The 19,683-nt window shown below is 47.8% G+C and overlaps 1 protein-coding gene across 2 annotated transcripts in view; it reads left to right on the top strand.

Annotated features, from left to right (window-relative positions):
• Positions 1–19,683, top strand: part of LOC307139808 (uncharacterized protein) — a 59,459-nt gene that overhangs the window by 25,471 nt on the left and 14,305 nt on the right. For both annotated transcript variants that reach the window (XM_079838911.1, XM_079838912.1), the window contains 6 exons: positions 1,030–1,200; positions 12,505–12,678; positions 14,035–14,208; positions 14,302–14,475; positions 15,705–15,878; positions 15,972–16,145. In XM_079838911.1, coding sequence (XP_079695037.1) covers positions 1,030–1,200; positions 12,505–12,678; positions 14,035–14,208; positions 14,302–14,475; positions 15,705–15,878; positions 15,972–16,145 — 1,041 coding nt within the window. The remainder of the gene's footprint in view (positions 1–1,029; positions 1,201–12,504; positions 12,679–14,034; positions 14,209–14,301; positions 14,476–15,704; positions 15,879–15,971; positions 16,146–19,683) is intronic.

Genomic DNA, 19,683 nt, shown 5'->3' with positions numbered 1-19,683 from the left:
CCCTACGATTTTTGCTTTTTGAAGAGTTTTAATATTTTGCTGTTTTTAATATTTTAATATTTATCACTGATACTAACACTGATGTCTCTATGAAAATGAGTTTTTTAAACATTAACGATTGACATTCAACATTACAGTATAATTGAAAGCTATCAATTTCAACATTTATTAGGCTGTAAAAAATATTGTTTAATTTAATTGAACTTAAAACAATCTTCACATAAATCCATTATTATAAATGTCATATTTACCTGTGGCCTTCCTTTCTAACAGGTAGGAAAAATACAGAAATTGAATATCAAACACTTTACAGTCTTAGCTGCATGAATTATAAATCTAGATTAATGATTATTAAAGCTACAGTTTTGTTACAGCTTTGTTCTAGCTTTGTTCCCTTTGTTCTTTGATTAACTTTAATGACAGACAGCATTAGCCACTGTTGAACATGACGCAGATCTAATGCGCATCTCAGATCATTTGAGCACTTATGAGAATTCTTGACAAAACTGACATTTTGGCACAATTCTGTGTGTTATTGTTTGTTCAAGCGTGAAAGAGAACTCGATACTGGAGTGCGTCTTTCTGTATGTTGTGTGTGTGTGTCAGGACATTTCCCAGACTCTTTTTTTCCTTGTCGCTCTTGAATTGTTTAAAAGCTTTTGCATGAATGAGAGCGTGATCATAAAATGTAACACTAGCCAAAGGATGACAGAAAAAATGGATGCTGCGTTAATTGTTACTATTTATGTAAATATATATATAAAATAATGTAAAGTATTCAATTCACATTTATTTGTATAGCACTTTTCACAATACGTATTGTTTCAAAGCAGCTTTACAGAAAATGCATGCATTACAATTTAGAGTGATTTATTATTAGAGACTTTGTCCAAGTTATGGATTTCAGAATAGTACATATACACAGTTAGCTAACAATGTATTAATAAACAATGTAGTAATTTAAGACTATTATAATAGTATATACACATGTTGCACCTAATTCTGTGGTGTAATGTATTTGTCTTGTAGGTTAAATGATTGTAAATTAACAGACAAAAGCTGTTCAGCTCTGGCTACAGTTCTTGGATCGGATACCAATCTGAAAGAGCTGAACATGAACAATAATAATCTGCAAGATTCAGGAGTGAAGCTACTCGGCTCTGGATTGAAGAGTATAACGTGTAAATTGGAGATACTGAGGTAAGTTGTGGTACAATATAAGACATTTTTAGATGTTCTTTACTTTTAAATATATTTCAATCATGACAACTCTCAGAATAGGTTTTAGCATGTTTTTAAATCTGGCAATGTAATTTTGGCAATGTATTTTTTTGGTATTTTTATCTTCAGTATTACTCAGAAGTCTAGCTACTGTATACAGGCCACCAGGGCACAATACAGACTTTATCAAAGAATTACCTAGTATCATGTATACTTAATTTAGCTAAGGTTGCAAAGCCACCCCCTTATTTAAAAAATGGCAGGATAATCACTGCCGCCACTAAAGATTGCTTTTTAAATACTCTTCCTAATCAGTATCATCTCCTCAGCATCCCAGATAGCCTAGAGGAACTCGATGTTGCAACAGAAACTATTGACTCTCTATTTTCCAGTACTTTAGACATAGTTGCCCCTCTGCGCTTAAAGAAGATTAAAGAAAATAGTCCGACGCCGTGGTACAACGAGCACACTCTGGCCCTTAAAACAGCAGCCAGAAAAATGGAGCGCAGCTGGAAGAAAACAAAACTAGATCTGCTTATTTCTCGACTCTCTTGGAAGAAAACAAACACAACCCCAGGTATTTATTCGATACAGTGGCTAAATTAACGAAAAATAAAGCTTCAACTTTTGTTTGTACACAGCACAGCAGTAATGACTTTATTAACTTCTTTACATGTAAGATTGACACTATTAGGAAGAAAATTTTAACCATGCAGCCGTCTACTACAGTAGCACATCAGACAGAGCATTGTAGTGTCACTGAGGAAAAAATCCACTCATTCACTGCTATAGGAGAAGAAGAATTGGCTAAACTCGTTAAATCATCAAAATCAACAGCATGTATGCTCGACCTTATACCGACTAAGCTATTAAAAGAGATGCTACCAGAGGTCATAGATCCTCTTCTTAATATCATTAATTCATCTTTGACATTAGGATATGTACCGAAAACTTTTAAGTTGGCGATTATTAAACCACTTCTTAAAAAAACGCAACTTGATCCTACAGAATTAGTCAATTACAGGCCAATCTCAAATCTACCCTTTCTGTCAAAAATACTTGAAAAGGCAGTGTCTTCACAATTATGCTCCTTTTTAGAAATAAATGGCATCTGTGAGGATTTCCAGTCAGGATTTAGACCGTATCATAGTACTGAGACTGCTCTCATTAGAGTTACAAATGATTTACTCTTATCATCCGATCGTGGCTGTATCTCTCTATTAGTGTTACTCGATCTTAGCGCTGCATTCAATACTATCGACCAGAACATTCTTCTGAATAGACTCGAAAATTATGTTGGCATTAGTGGAACGGCATTGGCATGGTTTAAATCATACTTATCTGACCGTTATCAGTTTGTAGTAGTAAATGAAGAGATGTCACACCGATCACAAGTTCAGTATGGAGTACCACAAGGCTCAGTGCTAGGACTGCTACTCTTCACCCTGTACATCCTACCACTGGGAAATATCATTAGGAAGCATGGCGTTAGTTTTCATTGTTATGCAATAAACAATGAAAATATTGCTTATTACTTACAAAGCACTAAATGGTTTAGCTCCCCAGTACTTGAGCAAGCTCTTAACACATTATACTCCATCACGTCTACTGCGGTCTCAAAATTCTGGCCAGTTAATAATACCGAGAATATCAAAATCAACTGCAGGTGGTCGATCCTTTTCCTATTTATCACCTAAACTCTGGAATAGTCTTCCTAGCATTGTACGGGAAGCGGACACACTCTGTCAGTTTAAATCTAGACTAAAAACACATCTCTTTACTGTGGCATACACATAAAACACTTTTTCAATTAAATGATTGTTAGGCTGCAGTAGCTTGGTCAGCCGGAACTGGGAACACTTCCCATAACACCTGATGTACTTGTTACATCATCAGAAGAATGGCATCTACGCTAATGATAGTCTCTCTGTTTATCCCGAGGTTTACTGCAGTCAGCCGGATCCAGTCCGTGTCCAGATCAGATGGTGGACCTGCGCCCAGACATGACTAACGCATGACCCTGAAGTGTCTGCAGAGACTGTGTCAATTGGCCTCCTGAAATTGCCTCAGAGACACGGCATCCTCAATAAACCCGTCTCCGGCGTGATGACTCCGATTGTTCGAATAATCTTATTTAATAATTGTCAAATCGATATGTTATCCTCAGTAAACCCGTCTCCGGCGTGATGACTCCGCTTTTCGATTATTCCTATTTAATAATTATTTCATCGACACATCATCCTCAATAAACCCGTTTCCAGTGTGATGACTCTGATATTTCGAATATTCCTATTTAATAATTGTTAAATTACATTTACAGTACATTTATGCATTTGGCAGACGCTTTTATCCAAAGCGACTTTGCATTGCATTCAAGGTACACATTTTACATTTTGTCAGTTCTTGCTTTCCCTGGGAATCGAACCCATGACCTTGGCGTTGCTAGTGCCACGCCACTGTTTGAGCTACAGGAAATCGATATGTCATCCTCAATAAACCCGTTTCCGGCGTGTTGCCTCCGATCTTTCGAATATTCCAATCTATTATGACCTGACCTGTAAAGTTGCCAGAATAATAATCATACGCTGTTTGTTAATTGGCCAGAGGAGAACTGGCACCCCGACTGAGCCTGGTGTCTCCCAAGGTTTATTTTTCTACTTTAGGTCACCTGATGGGGTTTTGGTTTCCTTGCCACTGTTGCCTCTGGCTTGGCTTGCTCAGTTGGGGACACAATTTTTCAACTAAATATCCAAATAAATCTAATTATTAAACTAAATTAACCATGTAAACTAAATTACTGATCTAATTACTGATCTAAAGCCCACACTGTCACTGTATGATAATTGAAATGAACTGATGACATCACAGTTTTCTCCAGAATGGCTAGACGGCTGAATAAAATTCTGTTGCATTATTTTCCTGTTTAACACTGTGAAGCTGCTTTGAAACAGTTTACATTGTTAAAAGCGCTATAGAAATAAACTTGACTTGACTATTTGGTCTTGGCAGACTAGATCTGCTACGCAGCTGCTGTTGATTATTTCTGATGCTGTAGAGCAAGTTCCCATTCAGTCGGTCACGTTCGACGTACGTCGGACGTACCGACGAATTGGGATCACTTCTGGGAGCCCCTATCAGCTTCGAGCTATCTAGAACCGGCCAATGAACAATTGGCGTGCGAGATTTGCATCTCGCGCTCCGCCCCGCGCCGCGGGTATAAACAGGAAGCGAGAGCGAATGCACGCTGTCATTCACTTCGGAGCCACACGGCAGATGAAGAGGACTCTCAACGCAAGACTGCTTGAGTTTATCGCTGCTATCAGCAAGCTTTATTTAGAAGACCGGAGAATCCAGGAAACGCGTGTTGGAGAGACGGCACATTCCAGCGGGATCCGCGCTGACTCATCGGCTGCCTCTGCAAGCAGAGAAAAACTGCTGTTTTAACAGCAACAGCAAATCCTGTTGGTCTGGTTGGGCGTTTTTCCTGCTGAGTACAGGCACGGGCTGCACAACAATCCCGTGCGCTGTCGCGTTTCCCCCTGAGTGCTTCAGCACAAGAGCGTTTCCTCACAAAAAGAGTTCACGGGTGACGTGCCGTCCTTTTCAGGATGTCTTACCACCCGTGCGTTTCTGGATGCGGTCGTTCCCTGTCCCCTGCTGACGGTCACAATCGCTGTCTCACGTGTTTGGGCATACAGCACGTTGAGGCGGCGTTTGTGGATAGTTCATGTTCCCACTGCGGGAACATGACTATCGCGGAGCTTAGATCGAGACTCTCCTACCTCCGGGCTGGGGGAGTCCCCTTACCCATCCCACGAACCAGGGCTGCCCCTAACCCGGGTGGACCTGCTTCTTTGGATGGCCAGGGTGATCTGAGGATCACGTTTAGGGCAAACCCGCCGAGTCAATCTCCGCAGGCCCCTATTCCCTCTGCTCCGCAGCCGGTAGAGCCTCCAGGAGAACCCGCTGGACCCTCCCACGGGAGACCAGTGGTGACTTTTGGAGCTCCAGCAGATGAACAGATGTCAATCGCTGAATCGGAGGGGGAGTTTCAGTCCTCGGGGGATGAAGGTTCAGTCGTACTGCCTCCCTCTGGGAGAGTGGCATTGGCTGCACCGGACCCTGAGATGGCTGCTATGCTTTCCCGGGCCGCCGAAAGGGTTGGGCTCGAGTGGAACCCTCCACCGTGTCCCGAACCCTCTAGGTTGGACGATTGGTTCCTCGGGGTGGGTCGCGCTGGTTCTCAGCGTCCCGCCCCGACACCTTTCTTCCCGGAGGTGCATGAGGAGCTCACGAGGTCGTGGAAGGCACCTTTTTCTGCCAGAAACCGGCCGAGTGACTCCTCCCCCCTCACTACTCTCGACGGCGGACCAGCCAAGGGTTACGTGGGGATCCCGCCAGTGGAGCGCGCCGTCGCGATGCAACTGTGTCCGGCGACCGCCTCTAACTGGCGCGGTGACCCGCGTCTCCCGTCCCGGGCCTGTAAGTTCTCTTCCAGTCTGACTGGGAAGGCTTACAAGGCCTGCGGGCAGGCTGCGTCCGCCTTGCATGGCATGGCGCTGCTTCAGGTCCACCAGGCCCAAGCGCTCCTTGACATGCACGAGGGTAGGCCTGACCCAGAGCTCCTCCGGGAGCTCCGGACGGCGACGGACCTCGCCCTCCGGGCGACGAAAGTCACCGCCCGTTCCATCGGTCAGGCGATGTCCACGCTTGTGGTCCAGGAGCGTCATCTCTGGCTCAACCTGGCTGATATGAGGGAGACCGATAAACATCGGTTCCTGGACTCCCCCATCTCGTCAGCTGGGTTGTTCGGCGACGCGGTCGAGAGCTTCGCCCAGCAGTTCTCGGCCGCCCAGAAGCAGACGGAGGCGATCAAGCACATCCTGCCCCGGCGGCCCGCTGCTGCCTCCACCCCGCCGCCGGCGGCAGCGCCTCCGACTACTCGTCGCCGAGGACGTCCACCCGCCGCCGCCTCCGCCCCCGCCAAGGCACCGCAGCAGCCTTCCACCAGCCGACGGCGTGGGGCCGGCCGTGGGAAGGATGTCCAGCCCGCTCAGGCCGCTGCCAAGCCAGGTGGCAAGCGTCGTCGCAAGCGACCCTGAGACGGGCCACCCAGAGATGGAGGAAACTGCTCGGAGGGAGATGGCTGCAGCACCACTCCTTCCCCCGGAGGAGGGCCGGGGGAGAATCTTTTGTTTGTCTGTTCCGCCGCTGGCCCCAGTGCCAGCGGCACCCAAAACATCAATAAAAGAGCAGTTTCCAATATCTCTGGGTGCCAAGAGAGCGCGCTTGGCGGTGGTCGACGCTCCCATGCCTCGCCACCCTCAAGTACCTCTCCCTTCGCCAGCAGGGGACGCCGGCTGTCGGGACGCACACAAGCGGCCTCCCCACACTCGCACGTCCCCTCCGCGGATGCAGGTAAGTGTTGCACAGCACACTCAGATCCCGCTTCGGGCCGCTCCCATGCCGTCCGTGCCGGATCCCTGCGTTCCGCCTCGCTGCCCCGCTGCGGGTACGTCTGTGGTGCCGATGGTCCCCCTTGCTCGGAGTCTGGGAGCCTGGCTAGCGCTTCCCAGCCCGTCTCGGTGGCTCATCCGTACCATCAGACTCGGCTATGCGATTCAGTTCGCCCGGCGTCCCCCCAAGTTCAGGGGCGTTCACTTCACGACTGTAGTGGAGGCGAACGCCCCCGTGCTCAGGGCGGAGATCGCTGTCCTACTGGCGAAGGACGCGATAGAGCCGGTCCCTCAAGCCGATATGAGGTCCGGGTTCTACAGCCCCTACTTCATTGTACCCAAGAAAGGCGGCGGGTTACGACCGATCTTGGATCTGCGATTCCTGAACCGGTCCCTTCACAGGCTGCCGTTCACGATGTTAACGCAGAGGCGCATCTTCAGGTGCATCCGTCCCCGAGATTGGTTTGCAGCGATAGACCTGAAGGACGCGTACTTTCATGTCTCGATTCTTCCTCGACACCGGCCCTTTCTGCGCTTCGCGTTCGAGGGACGGGCATATCAGTACCGCGTCTTACCCTTCGGCCTGTCCCTGTCGCCCCGCGTCTTTACGAAGGTTGCGGAGGCGGCCATTGCTCCCATGATAGAGCATGGCGTTCGCATCCTCAACTACCTCGACGACTGGCTGATCCTTGCCCAGTCGCGAGAGCAGTTGTGCGAACACAGGGACAAGGTGCTCAGTCACCTCAGCCAGTTGGGACTTCGGGTCAACTGGGAGAAGAGCAAACTCTGCCCCACGCAGAGGATCTCTTTTCTCGGTATGGAGATAGACTCGGTCGCCATGACTGCGCGCCTCACCGAGGAGCGCGTCCAGTCGGTGTTGAACTGCCTGAATTCGTTCAGAGGCAGGACAGCGGTTCCACTGAAACATTTTCAGAGGCTCCTGGGGCATATGGCATCCGCAGCCGCAGTAACCCCGCTCGGATTGCTTCATATGAGACCGCTTCAACGCTGGCTACACGATCGAGTCCCGAGATGGGCGTGGCACAGCGGTTCCCTCCGCGTCCAAGTGACTCCGAGGTGCCGCCAAACCTTCGGCCCGTGGTCGGACCCTCTGTTTCTCCGGGCGGGAGTTCCCCTAGAACAAGTGTCCAGGCACTCCGTTGTCTCCACGGATGCCTCATCCACGGGTTGGGGTGCCACGTACAACGGGCTTGCAGTTTCGGGTCTGTGGACGGGGCCTCAACTGCAATGGCATATCAATTGCCTCGAGTTGTTAGCAGTTCGTCTTGCACTCAGCCGCTTCAAAGTTCCGCTCAGAGGCAAGCACGTTCTGGTCCGGACGGACAACACTGCGGCCGTAGCGTACATCAACAAACAGGGTGGTCTACGCTCCCGTCGCATGTCGCAACTCGCCCGCCATCTCCTCTTATGGAGTCAGAAGCATCTGAGGTCGCTTCGTGCCGTTCACATTCCGGGCCTGCTCAATCGTGCGGCCGACGAGCTGTCACGTCAGCAGGTACTTCCGGGAGAATGGCGACTCCATCCCCAGGCGGTCCAGCTAATCTGGAGTCGTTTCGGGGCCGCACAGGTAGACCTGTTTGCCTCCCCAGAGACGACCCACTGTCAGTGGTTTTATTCCTTGACCGAGGGGACCCTCGGGTCGGATGCCCTGGCCCACAGCTGGCCCCGGGAAGAACGCAAGTATGCGTTTCCCCCAGTGAGCCTTCTTGCGCAGACACTGTGCAAAGTCAGGGAGGACGAGGAGCAGGTCCTGTTGGTCGCTCCGTATTGGCCCAACCGGACTTGGTTCCCGGAACTAGTGCTCCTCGCGACAGCACCTCCCTGGCCCATTCCTCTGAGACAGGACCTCCTGACTCAGAGACGGGGCACCCTATGGCACCCGCGTCCGGACCTCTGGAAACTCCATGTTTGGTCCCTGGACGGGACGCGGAGGTTCTAGGTGACCTACCGCAAGCGGTAGTTGACACCATCACTTCCGCTAGAGCCCCCTCTACGAGGCGCCTCTATGCGTTGAAGTGGAACCTGTTCGTCGACTGGTGCTCTTCTCGCCGAGAAGACCCCCGAAGATGTTCGATCGTTTCTGTGCTTACCTTTCTACAGGATGGGTTGGAGCGAAGGCTGTCTCCCTCCACCCTCAAGGTCTATGTCGCCGCTATCGCCGCTAATCATGAGCTCGTAGATGGAAAATCTCTAGGTAAGCACGATCTGATCGTCAGGTTCCTTAGGGGAGCGAGGAGATTAAATCCTCCTCGTCCTCCCTCTATACCCTCTTGGGACTTAGCTCTGGTGCTAACTGCACTACAGAGAGAACCCTTTGAGCCTCTGCAGTCAGCTGAGTTGAAAATACTGTCGTTAAAGACTATACTCCTGATTGCGTTGGCCTCCATCAAGAGGGTAGGGGACCTGCAGGCATTTTCGGTCGACGAATCGTGCCTGGAATTCGGGCCCGGTAACTCTCATGTGATCATGAGACCCCGGCCTGGATATGTGCCCAAGGTTCCCACTACTCCCTTCCGGGACCAAGTGGTGAGCCTGCAGGCGCTGCCTTCGGAGGAGGCAGACCCAGCCCTAGCTTTTCTCTGTCCCGTCCGTGCTCTCCGGACTTACGTGGATAGAACGCAAAGCTTCAGGACCTCAGAGCAGCTCTTCGTCTGTTACGGAGGACAGCAGAAGGGAAAGGCTGTCTCCAAGCAGAGGATGGCCCACTGGATAGTGGATGCCATCGTCTTGGCTTATCAGTCCCAAGACGTGCCCTGCCCGCTCGGGTTAAGAGCCCACTCCACTAGGGGTGTTGCCTCTTCCTGGGCGCTGGCTCGTGGCGCCTCGCTGACAGATATCTGTAGAGCTGCGGGCTGGGCGACACCTAACACGTTCGCTAGATTCTATAGCCTCCGTGTAGAGCCGGTGTCTTCCTGTGTGCTCACTTCCCATAGTCAGTAACACCGAAGTACCCGTTCTAGTGTCGGCTTGCTGCGCCATTCCCTCCCCTATGGTAGACGGATGCGTGCGCTTTCTGCTCCAGTCGAGTTCCCCGGAACGGCGAACCCTGTTGAGTCCTCCACAACCCGCGGCAGTCGGACGTGGCGGAGCGTTCGACGCCAGGTCTAACACTCGTATGCATTGGTGGAACTTGTGTTAGGCTGGGTTCCGTATGTAGTGACCCCCACGGCGGTCCCATATGTGTATTCTTCCACGGTACGGCTCCCTACGGCGAGCCCGTGTCTTTCCCTCGGCAGAGTTCCTCTGCCGTCCCAGGTACGTGTTGTCTCCCTCCTAATTGGCCGGGGCCACCCCTGGGACTTCCGTATGTTGTGCTGCCCTCGGCCAGCCCATACGTTATTCTCCACATGTTAACTCCCTCTGGGCATGATGTGGCTTCCGCAGCTGCCTTCTCAGGCACGCTTTCCCAGCGTTATCCAATACAGTCAGCTGAATGGGTCTTGCGGAACAGCAGCTTTGACTCTCCCTGCGTGAACCTTCCCGCCCGCATCAGATCGGGGTCTGTGGGGCTCATCGCTGGGCGCTGGAAGTGGTAGTAACTATGGCGTTTTCCATAGGGGATCCCAATTCGTCGGTACGTCCGACGTACGTCGAACGTGACCGACTGAATGGGAACGTCTCGGTTACGTATGGTAACCCTCGTTCCCTGAAGGAGGGAACGGAGACGTACGTCCCGTCGCCACAGTTGCTGTACCATCACTGCAGGTCGAGCCACTACGTGTGGCTCCTCAGTGAAAAACAGCGTGCATTCGCTCTCGCTTCCTGTTTATACCCGCGGCGCGGGGCGGAGCGCGAGATGCAAATCTCGCACGCCAATTGTTCATTGGCCGGTTCTAGATAGCTCGAAGCTGATAGGGGCTCCCAGAAGTGATCCCAATTCGTCGGTACGTCCGACGTACGTCTCCGTTCCCTCCTTCAGGAACCGAGACGTTTGTACTTGCTACTGCTAATAGATACACAGAAACACTGCTGTGAGCATGTAAAATACAGTGCATCCGGAACGTATCCACAGCGATTCACCTTTTTCAAATTTTGTTAAGTTACAGCCTTATTCCAAAATGTATTAAATTCCTTAATTTTCCTCAAAATTTTACAAACAATACCCAATAATGCCAATGTGAAATAATAATTAGAAGAATCAGAATGAGCTTTATTGCCAGGTATGTTTACACATACTAGGAATTTCTTGTAGTGACAGAAGCTCCACAGTGCACAGAATGAAAGTGACAAGACACAGATAATAAAAATAAAAAAATATACAGACAATGTGCAAAATAGTATAGACCCAAAATGTTGTTATGTTTGAAATCTTTGTAAATGTATAAAATACAATAGAAAAAAAAAATTTCACATGTACTGAAGTATACACAGCCTTTACTTTACTTTTTTCAGCTCAATACTTTGTTGAAGCACCTTTGGCACCAATTACAGCCTCAAGTCTTTTGAGTATGATGCTACAAGCTTGGCACACCTATTTTTGGGCAGGGATCCATTTGCATGCTTTATTAGTAAGAACGTAGTCGTACAGGCAGGGTCAAACGGTAGCAGACAGGGATAACAGAGACAGGCAGTATGGTAAGTCGAAAACTGGCAAGAGGTCAGGGCAGGCAGATATCACACACAGAACGGTGTAACAGGCAAGGGTCAAAGGCCGGCAGCAATGGGTCGAGAGCGGATAACAGCAGGATCAGTAACAGGTAGTCAGACAAGGAGATAATGCTCAGAAATGTTCACCAAGGTAATACAAGACTTTGCTAAGAGCTGAATGGAGAGTGGGTATTTAAAGAGTCTGGTAATGAGTGTCAGCTGGGGATGTAATCAGTGCAAGGCAAAGGCTTGTGGGGAATGTTGTGCATCAGTGTAAGTGTGAGTTAGTTTTCGGGAGATGGTTCCCTCCGATGGCCAGAGGAGGGAATCACAGAGTTCGTCTCTGTGACATCAAGTCTGACTGCAAGCTCAATTTTGATATGCATGTCAAAGGCTGTACTTATGTATATGTTAATTTATATTTCAAAAGATTTCAAAGATTTCAAACAAACTTCTTCCGCATTGTCATTATGGGGTATTGTTTGTAGAATTTTGAGTAAAATAGTGAATTTAATCCATTTTGGAATAAGGCCATAACATAACAAAATGTGGAAAAAATGAAGCGCTGTGAATACTTTCCGGATGCACTGTATGCTGCTGCTACTTCACAAATAGATATTCATAAATCCTGTAGCAGATTTAGGCAGGTTTAGCAGAGGGAGGTGGAACTCAGCCTACTGCTACCAATGAACCAGACTATTTAAATGTTGAGCAAGCAATCTCATTGGCTGTGGGATCAGCAGAGGCTAATCAGCTTGTGCCATGGTGTGATATTGATCTGGTCCCATTTGGACTATGGGAGCATAATTTATGATCATGCCAGGAAATCATAAACAGATGCTTGACATTGTGTAGGCTCCTGTGTTCTTAATCCCAAAGACTCTTTTCTTTGTTTGTTTTTGTCTATAAATGTTGAAGGGATTACCTCCCCTTTCATTGAAAGTGGTGCATCTTTGTGTGTCATCCTTTTCTCAAGTATTGGTAAATCTTTATATAAAATATAAATCAGAACTTAGTAGCATTGTTTTCCAACTTGGTGAAATCAAGTTATGGTTGATTTTTTGTATTATAAGTCTATTGATGATTTAGTCGCATTTTAATGTATTTGGTGTTACGATGAGTCTCTGTGATCTGTTTTCGAGGGTGAGTTGATTTTTTTTGCATACTTTGTGAGTATTTTTTTTTTTAAAGTTTGTTTTTCTCATTTCTCCTAATGTAGGTTAAGGCGCTGTGATTTGACAGATGAAGGTTGTTCTGCTGTGACTTCAGCTCTGAAATCAAACCCATCACACCTGAGAGAGCTGGACCTGAGCTGGAATAAACTAGGAGACTCTGGAGTGAGAAACCTCAGTGATCTACTGATAAACCCACAATCACAGCTGGAGAAACTACAGTTAGTATCATTATACTGTACAGTTACAGTGTGATTACAGTTCACTGTTTAGTTCACGTTACATCATTTATACTGTAGCATTTTTAGATCACATATCACTTAAGGTGTGGTTATGAGTGTATCAGATGACCACTTCCCGCTTTTGATACGGGTCACCAGCTAAGAATACTCTCTTAACAATATAAGAACACTCCCAAAAGAGTTGTTCAGTCATTCAGAATTACTGTAAACTAGAGGGAGTTGGTCAGCGGATTTATCTGAAGGATTTGCGAGTCTGGACAACTAGTAGAGTCTTTGACCATCAACACAATGAAGACACAGTGTAATAAAATGAATTAAATGTATTAACAATAGATATGCAAGAGTAAATACTTCAACGATTATTAATTGTAGTAATGAACATGCACTTCTAAAGGATAGTTACTAATAACCAAAAAGAAAAGTACTGAATGAACCAATAAACCCAATAAATGATGTGAACACAGAATGGTTAAATGCAATGCTGTTGAACAGAGAGGAGCAATGGAAGAGAATTGTATGGGAAAGCTTCTTATGGAAACCACCTAATGGTTCTGGCAAATGGTGATTATCTGTTCCATACGATGCCTAAGCATTTATTTAGAGACCAAACATGATAATAAACGGTTAAATCATCGTCCACGCATTTGTTTATCAGTTAATGGATCTCTCCCGTGGACTGTTGTGTTTATAGTCAATAACCATTAACATATACTGTGCTTTGTATGAAGATGAAGTGGATGTGTTGCAGTTTATATAAATGTAAGGCCTGCAAACATGTGTATGAATGGATTTAGATAGATCTCTGTGGCCTCTCTTTTGCTGCTGCATCCAGGAGGTCCTGAAGGATCTTTTATCGCAGCTCTTGCCTAAACCTTAGGAATGAGTTTGGTGGTTAAAGTCAGCTTTTAGAGAGAAGGATATAAACTGGTGTCTGGAATGCCATCCTAACTGATGTTCACCACAACACATTCTGTAAGAGTTTATTGAGCTGATGCATCATCATATCCTGCACATGCTAAACTTCTCTTTAAATATGTTACAGTTTAACAGTAAATCCACATTGTTCTGAAGGGGGGCATCTTCCCCATCTTACCCTACATGTTGTTCTGCAGAAATATCATGAGATCTGCATCTGCTGCTACAATAAACAACAGAGATTAAAACAGAATGGTTTAAAAAATGAAAGAAGAAACAACAGTTTCCAGCAAACAGAACAAGTGTGACACGTTTACAAGCTGAATATGGAAACTATAGACTAAATGACAGACTATATGCTGTAGCTCTTCAATAAGATGATCATCACAGATCTGAGTCATTTTCTCTTTCCGTCTTCAGTCTGAGTGGATGCAGTATTACAGAGAAACAGTGTCTCATCCTGACTTCAGCTCTGAAATCAAACCCATCACACCTGAGAGAGCTGGACCTGAGCTGGAATACACTAGAAAACACAGGAGTGAAGCCCTTATGTGACGCACTGAAGGATTCATACTGTAAACTGGAGAGATTGAGGTCAGTCACATTCACACACAAGAAAGGAAAAGTGTTTTGATATTTGAATGAAACAGAATAAAGAGTTTGTTTTTCTCATTTCTCCTAATGTAGGTTAAGAGGCTGTGATGTGACAGATGAAGGTTGTTCTGCTGTGACTTCAGCTCTGAAATCAAACCCATCACACCTGAGAGAGCTGGACCTGAGCAGGAATAAACTAGGAGACTCTGGAGTGAGAAACCTCAGTGATCTACTGATGAACCCACAATCACAGCTGGAGAAACTACAGTTAGTATCATTATACTGTACAGTTACAGTGAGATTACAGTTCACTGTTTAGCTCAAGTTATACTGTAGCATTGCATCTTCTGGCCTTTGCCATTGGTCACAGTTAAAATTAAGTGTTGAACTAGTGAATAATTGCATTTCAAGTATTTGAAACTGATTGTGTAAGTCTGGGTAAGAAGCCCCCGGGGTAAGATGAACCACACTTCATTATTTTTGTAAACAAACTTTGAAGTTGGCTTGAGAAAGCTGGACCATAAAGTTTGAGGCGAGTGAGTAGACAGACAGATACACACACACTCTCACTCTATCTCTCTCTCTCTCACACACACACACACACAGGGGGGTTTTGTGATATGTGGGGACATTCCACAGGCGTAATGGTTTTTATACCATACAAACCGTAATTTCTATCCCCTTACACTGCCCCTGCCCCTAAACCTATCCCACACACACACACACACACACACACACACACACACACACACACACACACACACACACACACACACACACACACACACACACACACACACACACACACACACACACACACACACACACACACACACACACACACACACACACACACACACACACACACACACACACACACACACACACACACAGCCCCAGCCCCTGCCCCTGCCCCTAAACCTACCCATCACAAACACACACACGCACGCACACACTGCCCCTGCCCCTAAACCTACCCATCTCTCTCACTCTCTCACACACACACACACACACACACACACACACACACACACACACACACACACACACACACACACACACACACACACACACTGTAGAATGGCAGTTAATGGAGTCTGATGAGCCTCTCCAACTGTCAGATTTTGAATTTTGACAGTTGGAGTTTGAATAGTCTTGGCTCATCTGAACATTCCGTCAATGAAAGTCAATGGGATTTTTAATTCTTAAATCGTCATTTTTAGGAAAACCGTGAGTCGGATCTGAAGGTCTGAGCCGAGTTTGGTGGTTGTGGCTTTAAAGCTCTAGGAGGAGATACAGTCAGAAACTTAGTCTCAGAAGAATAATCTTTGATGAAAGGCTAATTTATCTACTAGCAACTCAAAGTGCATTACACATAAATTAAAATATGAATAAGAAAAAAAGGGAAACTATAGACTAAATGACAGACTATATGCTGTAGCTCTTCATTAAGATGATCATCACAGATCTGAGTCATTTTCTCTTTCTGTCTTCAGTCTGAGTGTCTGCAGTATTACAGAGAAACAGTGTCTCATCCTGACTTCAGCTCTGAAATCAAACCCATCACACCTGAGAGAGCTGGACCTGAGCAGGAATAAACTAGAAAACACAGGAGTGAAGCCCTTATGTGCCGTACTGAAGGATTCACACTGTAAACTGGAGAGATTGAGGTCAGTCACATTCACACACAAGAAAGAAATTGTGTTTTGATATTTGAATGAAACAGAATAAAGAGTTTGTTTTTCTCATTTCTCCTAATGTAGGTTAAGCTTCTGTGATATGACAGGTGAAGGTTGTTCTGCTGTGACTTCAGCTCTGAAATCAAACCCATCACACCTGAGAGAGCTGGACCTGAGCGGGAATAAACTAGGAGACTCTGGAGTGAGAAACCTCAGTGATCTACTGATGAACCCACAATCACAGCTGGACAAACTACAGTTAGTATCATTATACTGTACAGTTACAGTGAGATTACAGTTCACTGTTTAGCTCAAGTCACATCATTTATACTGTAGCATTGCATCTTCTGGCCTTTGCCATTGGTCACAATTAAAATTAAGTGTTGAACTAGTGAATAATTGCATTTCAAGTATTTGAAACTGATTGTGTAAGTCTGGGTAAGATGCCCCCGGGGTAAGATGAACCACCACCACCTTCATTTTTTTTGTAAACAAACTTTGAAGTTGGCTTGAGAAAGCTGGACCATAAAGTTTGAAGCGAGTGAGTAGACAGACAGATAGACACACACTCACTCTATCTCTCTCTCTCTCACACACACACACACACACACACACACACACACACACGCACATGCACACGCACACGCACACGCACACGCACACACGCACACACGCACACACACTGCCCCTACCCCTACACCTACCTATCACACACACACAGGGGGGGATTTGTGAAATGTGGGGACATTCCATAGGCGTAATGGTTTTTATACCGTACAAACCGTATTTTCTATCTGTAACGCGGTTCGTAGATCTCTCGGGCAGGAAGGAAGAAGGCGTGGTTGGCGTGACTGGGACTTGCAACTTTATTAAACAATCTTTCTCATAAACAAACATAAATAACGCACGAGGGCGTATCAATAGACAATGGTTCACTCTTTTCTTCTTTAGTTGATCACTCTGGTTCAGCACAGTCACTCTCCTCTGTTTTGGCAGCTCACGCGGCAAGTCCCAGTCCAACTCTCTCTCCCATCTCTCTCCCAGCAGCCGCTTATATGCGGTCTCTCCACGCCAATTACTGCAATCAGAGACAGGTGTTCGTCATTTGCACTTGACCTACTTACCGACCGCTCGGCTCCGCCCTCTCTCTCCCGCTACAGACCTCGCGGGACCACGCCCAACCCGCCACATACCCCCACCGCCCGTCTCAGGCCGGGGAGCCATCCGGCCTGCAGCCTCCCCCCCCCCCTCCTGGAGAGGAAGTCAGCCACAGCCATCTGAGCACCCGGCCTGTGGACCACCTTGAACTTAAAGGGTTGTAACGCCAGATACCAACGGGTGATCCGCGCGTTGGTATCTTTCATGCGGTGGAGCCACTGCAAGGGGGCGTGATCCGAACAGAGGGTGAACTCCCGCCCGAGGAGGTAATAGCGAAGGGTGAGAACGGCCCACCTGATGGCCAAACACTCCTTCTCTATGGTGCTGTACATCGTCTCTCTCTTAGAGAGCTTGCGACTGATGTACAGCACCGGCCGCTCTTCACCCTCCACCTCCTGGGACAGGACTGCGCCCAACCCCCTGTCCGAGGCGTCAGTCTGTAGGGAAAAAGGGAGAGAAAAGTTAGGAGCCTGTAGGAGCGGTCCACCACATAGAGCAGCCTTTATCTGGGTAAAAGCCTGCTGCTACCGCTCCGTCCACTGAACTGTATCTGGTACCTCCTTTTTAGTTAGATCAGTCAGCGGGCTAGCGAGCTCCGAATAATTAGGCACAAACCTCCTGTAATATCCCGCTAGCCCCAGGAACTGTCTAACCTCCTTTTTGGTCTTGGGTCTCGGACAGGTCGCAACAGCTGCGGTCTTATCAATTTGGGGACGCACCTGCCCATGTCCCAAGTGTCAAGATATCTTACTTCCACCCGCCCAATCGCACACTTCTTTGGGTTGGCCGTGAGCCCCGCCCTTCTCAACGTCTTCAGGACAGCTCGCAAGTGCTGCATATGACGCTGCCAGTCCGCACTATAGATGATGATATCATCTAGATAGGCAGCGGCATATGCAGCATGCGGCCGGAGAATTCTGTCCATCAGACGCTGGAAGGTCGCAGGAGCCCCGAACAAGCCGAAAGGAAGGGTGATAAATTGGTGTAATCCAAACGGCGTGGTGAAAGCTGTTTTTTCTTTGGATATGGGAGACAAGGGGATCTGCCAATATCCCTTTGTTAAGTCCAGCGTCGAATAAAAACGAGCAGTACCTAGCCGATCAAGCAATTCGTCAACCCTTGGCATTGGATAAGCATCGAATTTTGACACCGCGTTTACCTTACGGTAGTCCACACAGAACCGGACCGAGCCGTCAGGTTTAGGGACTAAAACAATCGGGCTCGCCCAGTCACTGTTGGACTCTTCTATTACCCCCATGTCTAGCATAGCTTCTAATTCTGCCTGAACGACTTTTTTCTTGTGTTCAGGTAAGCGATAAGGCCGGCTGCGAACAACCACGCCCGGCTCCGTCTCAACGTGGTGCTGAATGAGGTCGGTCCGGCCGGGTAGGGGCGAGAACACGTCAGCAAATTCTGCTTGTAAACGACTTACGTCAGTGAGCTGCGAGGGCGAGAGGTGGTCTCCTCCCGAGGCCAGGGCGATAGATTGAGGCTTTTGGACCGCCACCGGCCCGAGATCCTCCTCTCCACTCACTACCGTCGCAAGCATCACTGACTCCGCCTCAGACCATTTTTTTAGGAGGTTGAGGTGGTAGATTTGACGTGCCCCGTCCCTATCTGACCGCACAACCTCATAGTTGAGCTCGCCAACTCGCCGTGTGACCTCAAAGGGCCCTTGCCACTTCGCGAGTAATTTAGAACTCGACGTAGGGAGTAATACAAGGACTTTATCTCCCGGTGAAAATTGACGCAGTCTAGTGCCTCTGTTGTAGAGCTGTCGTTGTCTGTCCTGAGCCTGTAACAAATTCTCCATTGACAGCCGCCCCAAAGTGTGGAGTTTTGTTCTCAGGTCCAGGACATACTGAATTTCATTTTTGCTCGCTGAAGGTCCGTCCTCCCAAGCCTCCCTAAGGACATCCAGCACCCCCCGAGGCTGGCGTCCATAGAGAAGCTCGAAGGGGGAAAACCCCGTGGAGGCCTGCGGGACCTCGCGAACAGCGAACAACAGAGGCTCTAACCACCTATCCCAATTTTTGGCGTCCTCGTGAACGAACTTACGAATCATGGATTTCAACGTGCGATTAAATCGTTCCACCAGACCATCTGTTTGTGGGTGATAGACGCTGGTGCGAACCGATTTAATGCCCAATAATTCATACAGTTCGCGAATCGTTCGTGACATGAACGCCGTGCCCTGATCGGTGAGAATCTCTTTCGGGATTCCCACCCGGGAGATTAAGGAAAACAGTGCGCTCGCCACACTTTTCGCCGAAATAGTGCGGAGCGGAACTGCCTCCGGGTATCGCGTTGCATAGTCCACCAGAACCAATGCAAAGCGATGCCCACGTGCTGACCGTTCTAATGGCCCGATGAGGTCCATGCCAATTCGTTCGAAGGGGACCTGCATCAAAGGGAGCGGGCACAATGGTGCTTTTGGGGTGGCCGGTGGATTCACCAACTGACATTCACGACAAGACGCACACCACCTGCGTACATTCTCGTGAATGCCCGGCCAGAAAAACCGGGCCATTAGACGGTTAAGTGTAGCCGCTGTTCCTAAATGCCCGGCCATGGGATTCGCGTGAGCCGCCTGGAAAAGCATTTCCTGACGGCTTTTAGGCACTAACAACTGGGTTGT

Source organism: Gobio gobio (genome assembly GCF_949357685.1).
Source record: "Gobio gobio genome assembly, chromosome: 16".
Classification (NCBI taxonomy): Eukaryota; Metazoa; Chordata; class Actinopteri; order Cypriniformes; family Gobionidae; genus Gobio; species Gobio gobio.
Note: the sequence above shows the minus strand (reverse complement) of the source record. Positions and strands in the feature narration are given on the sequence as shown.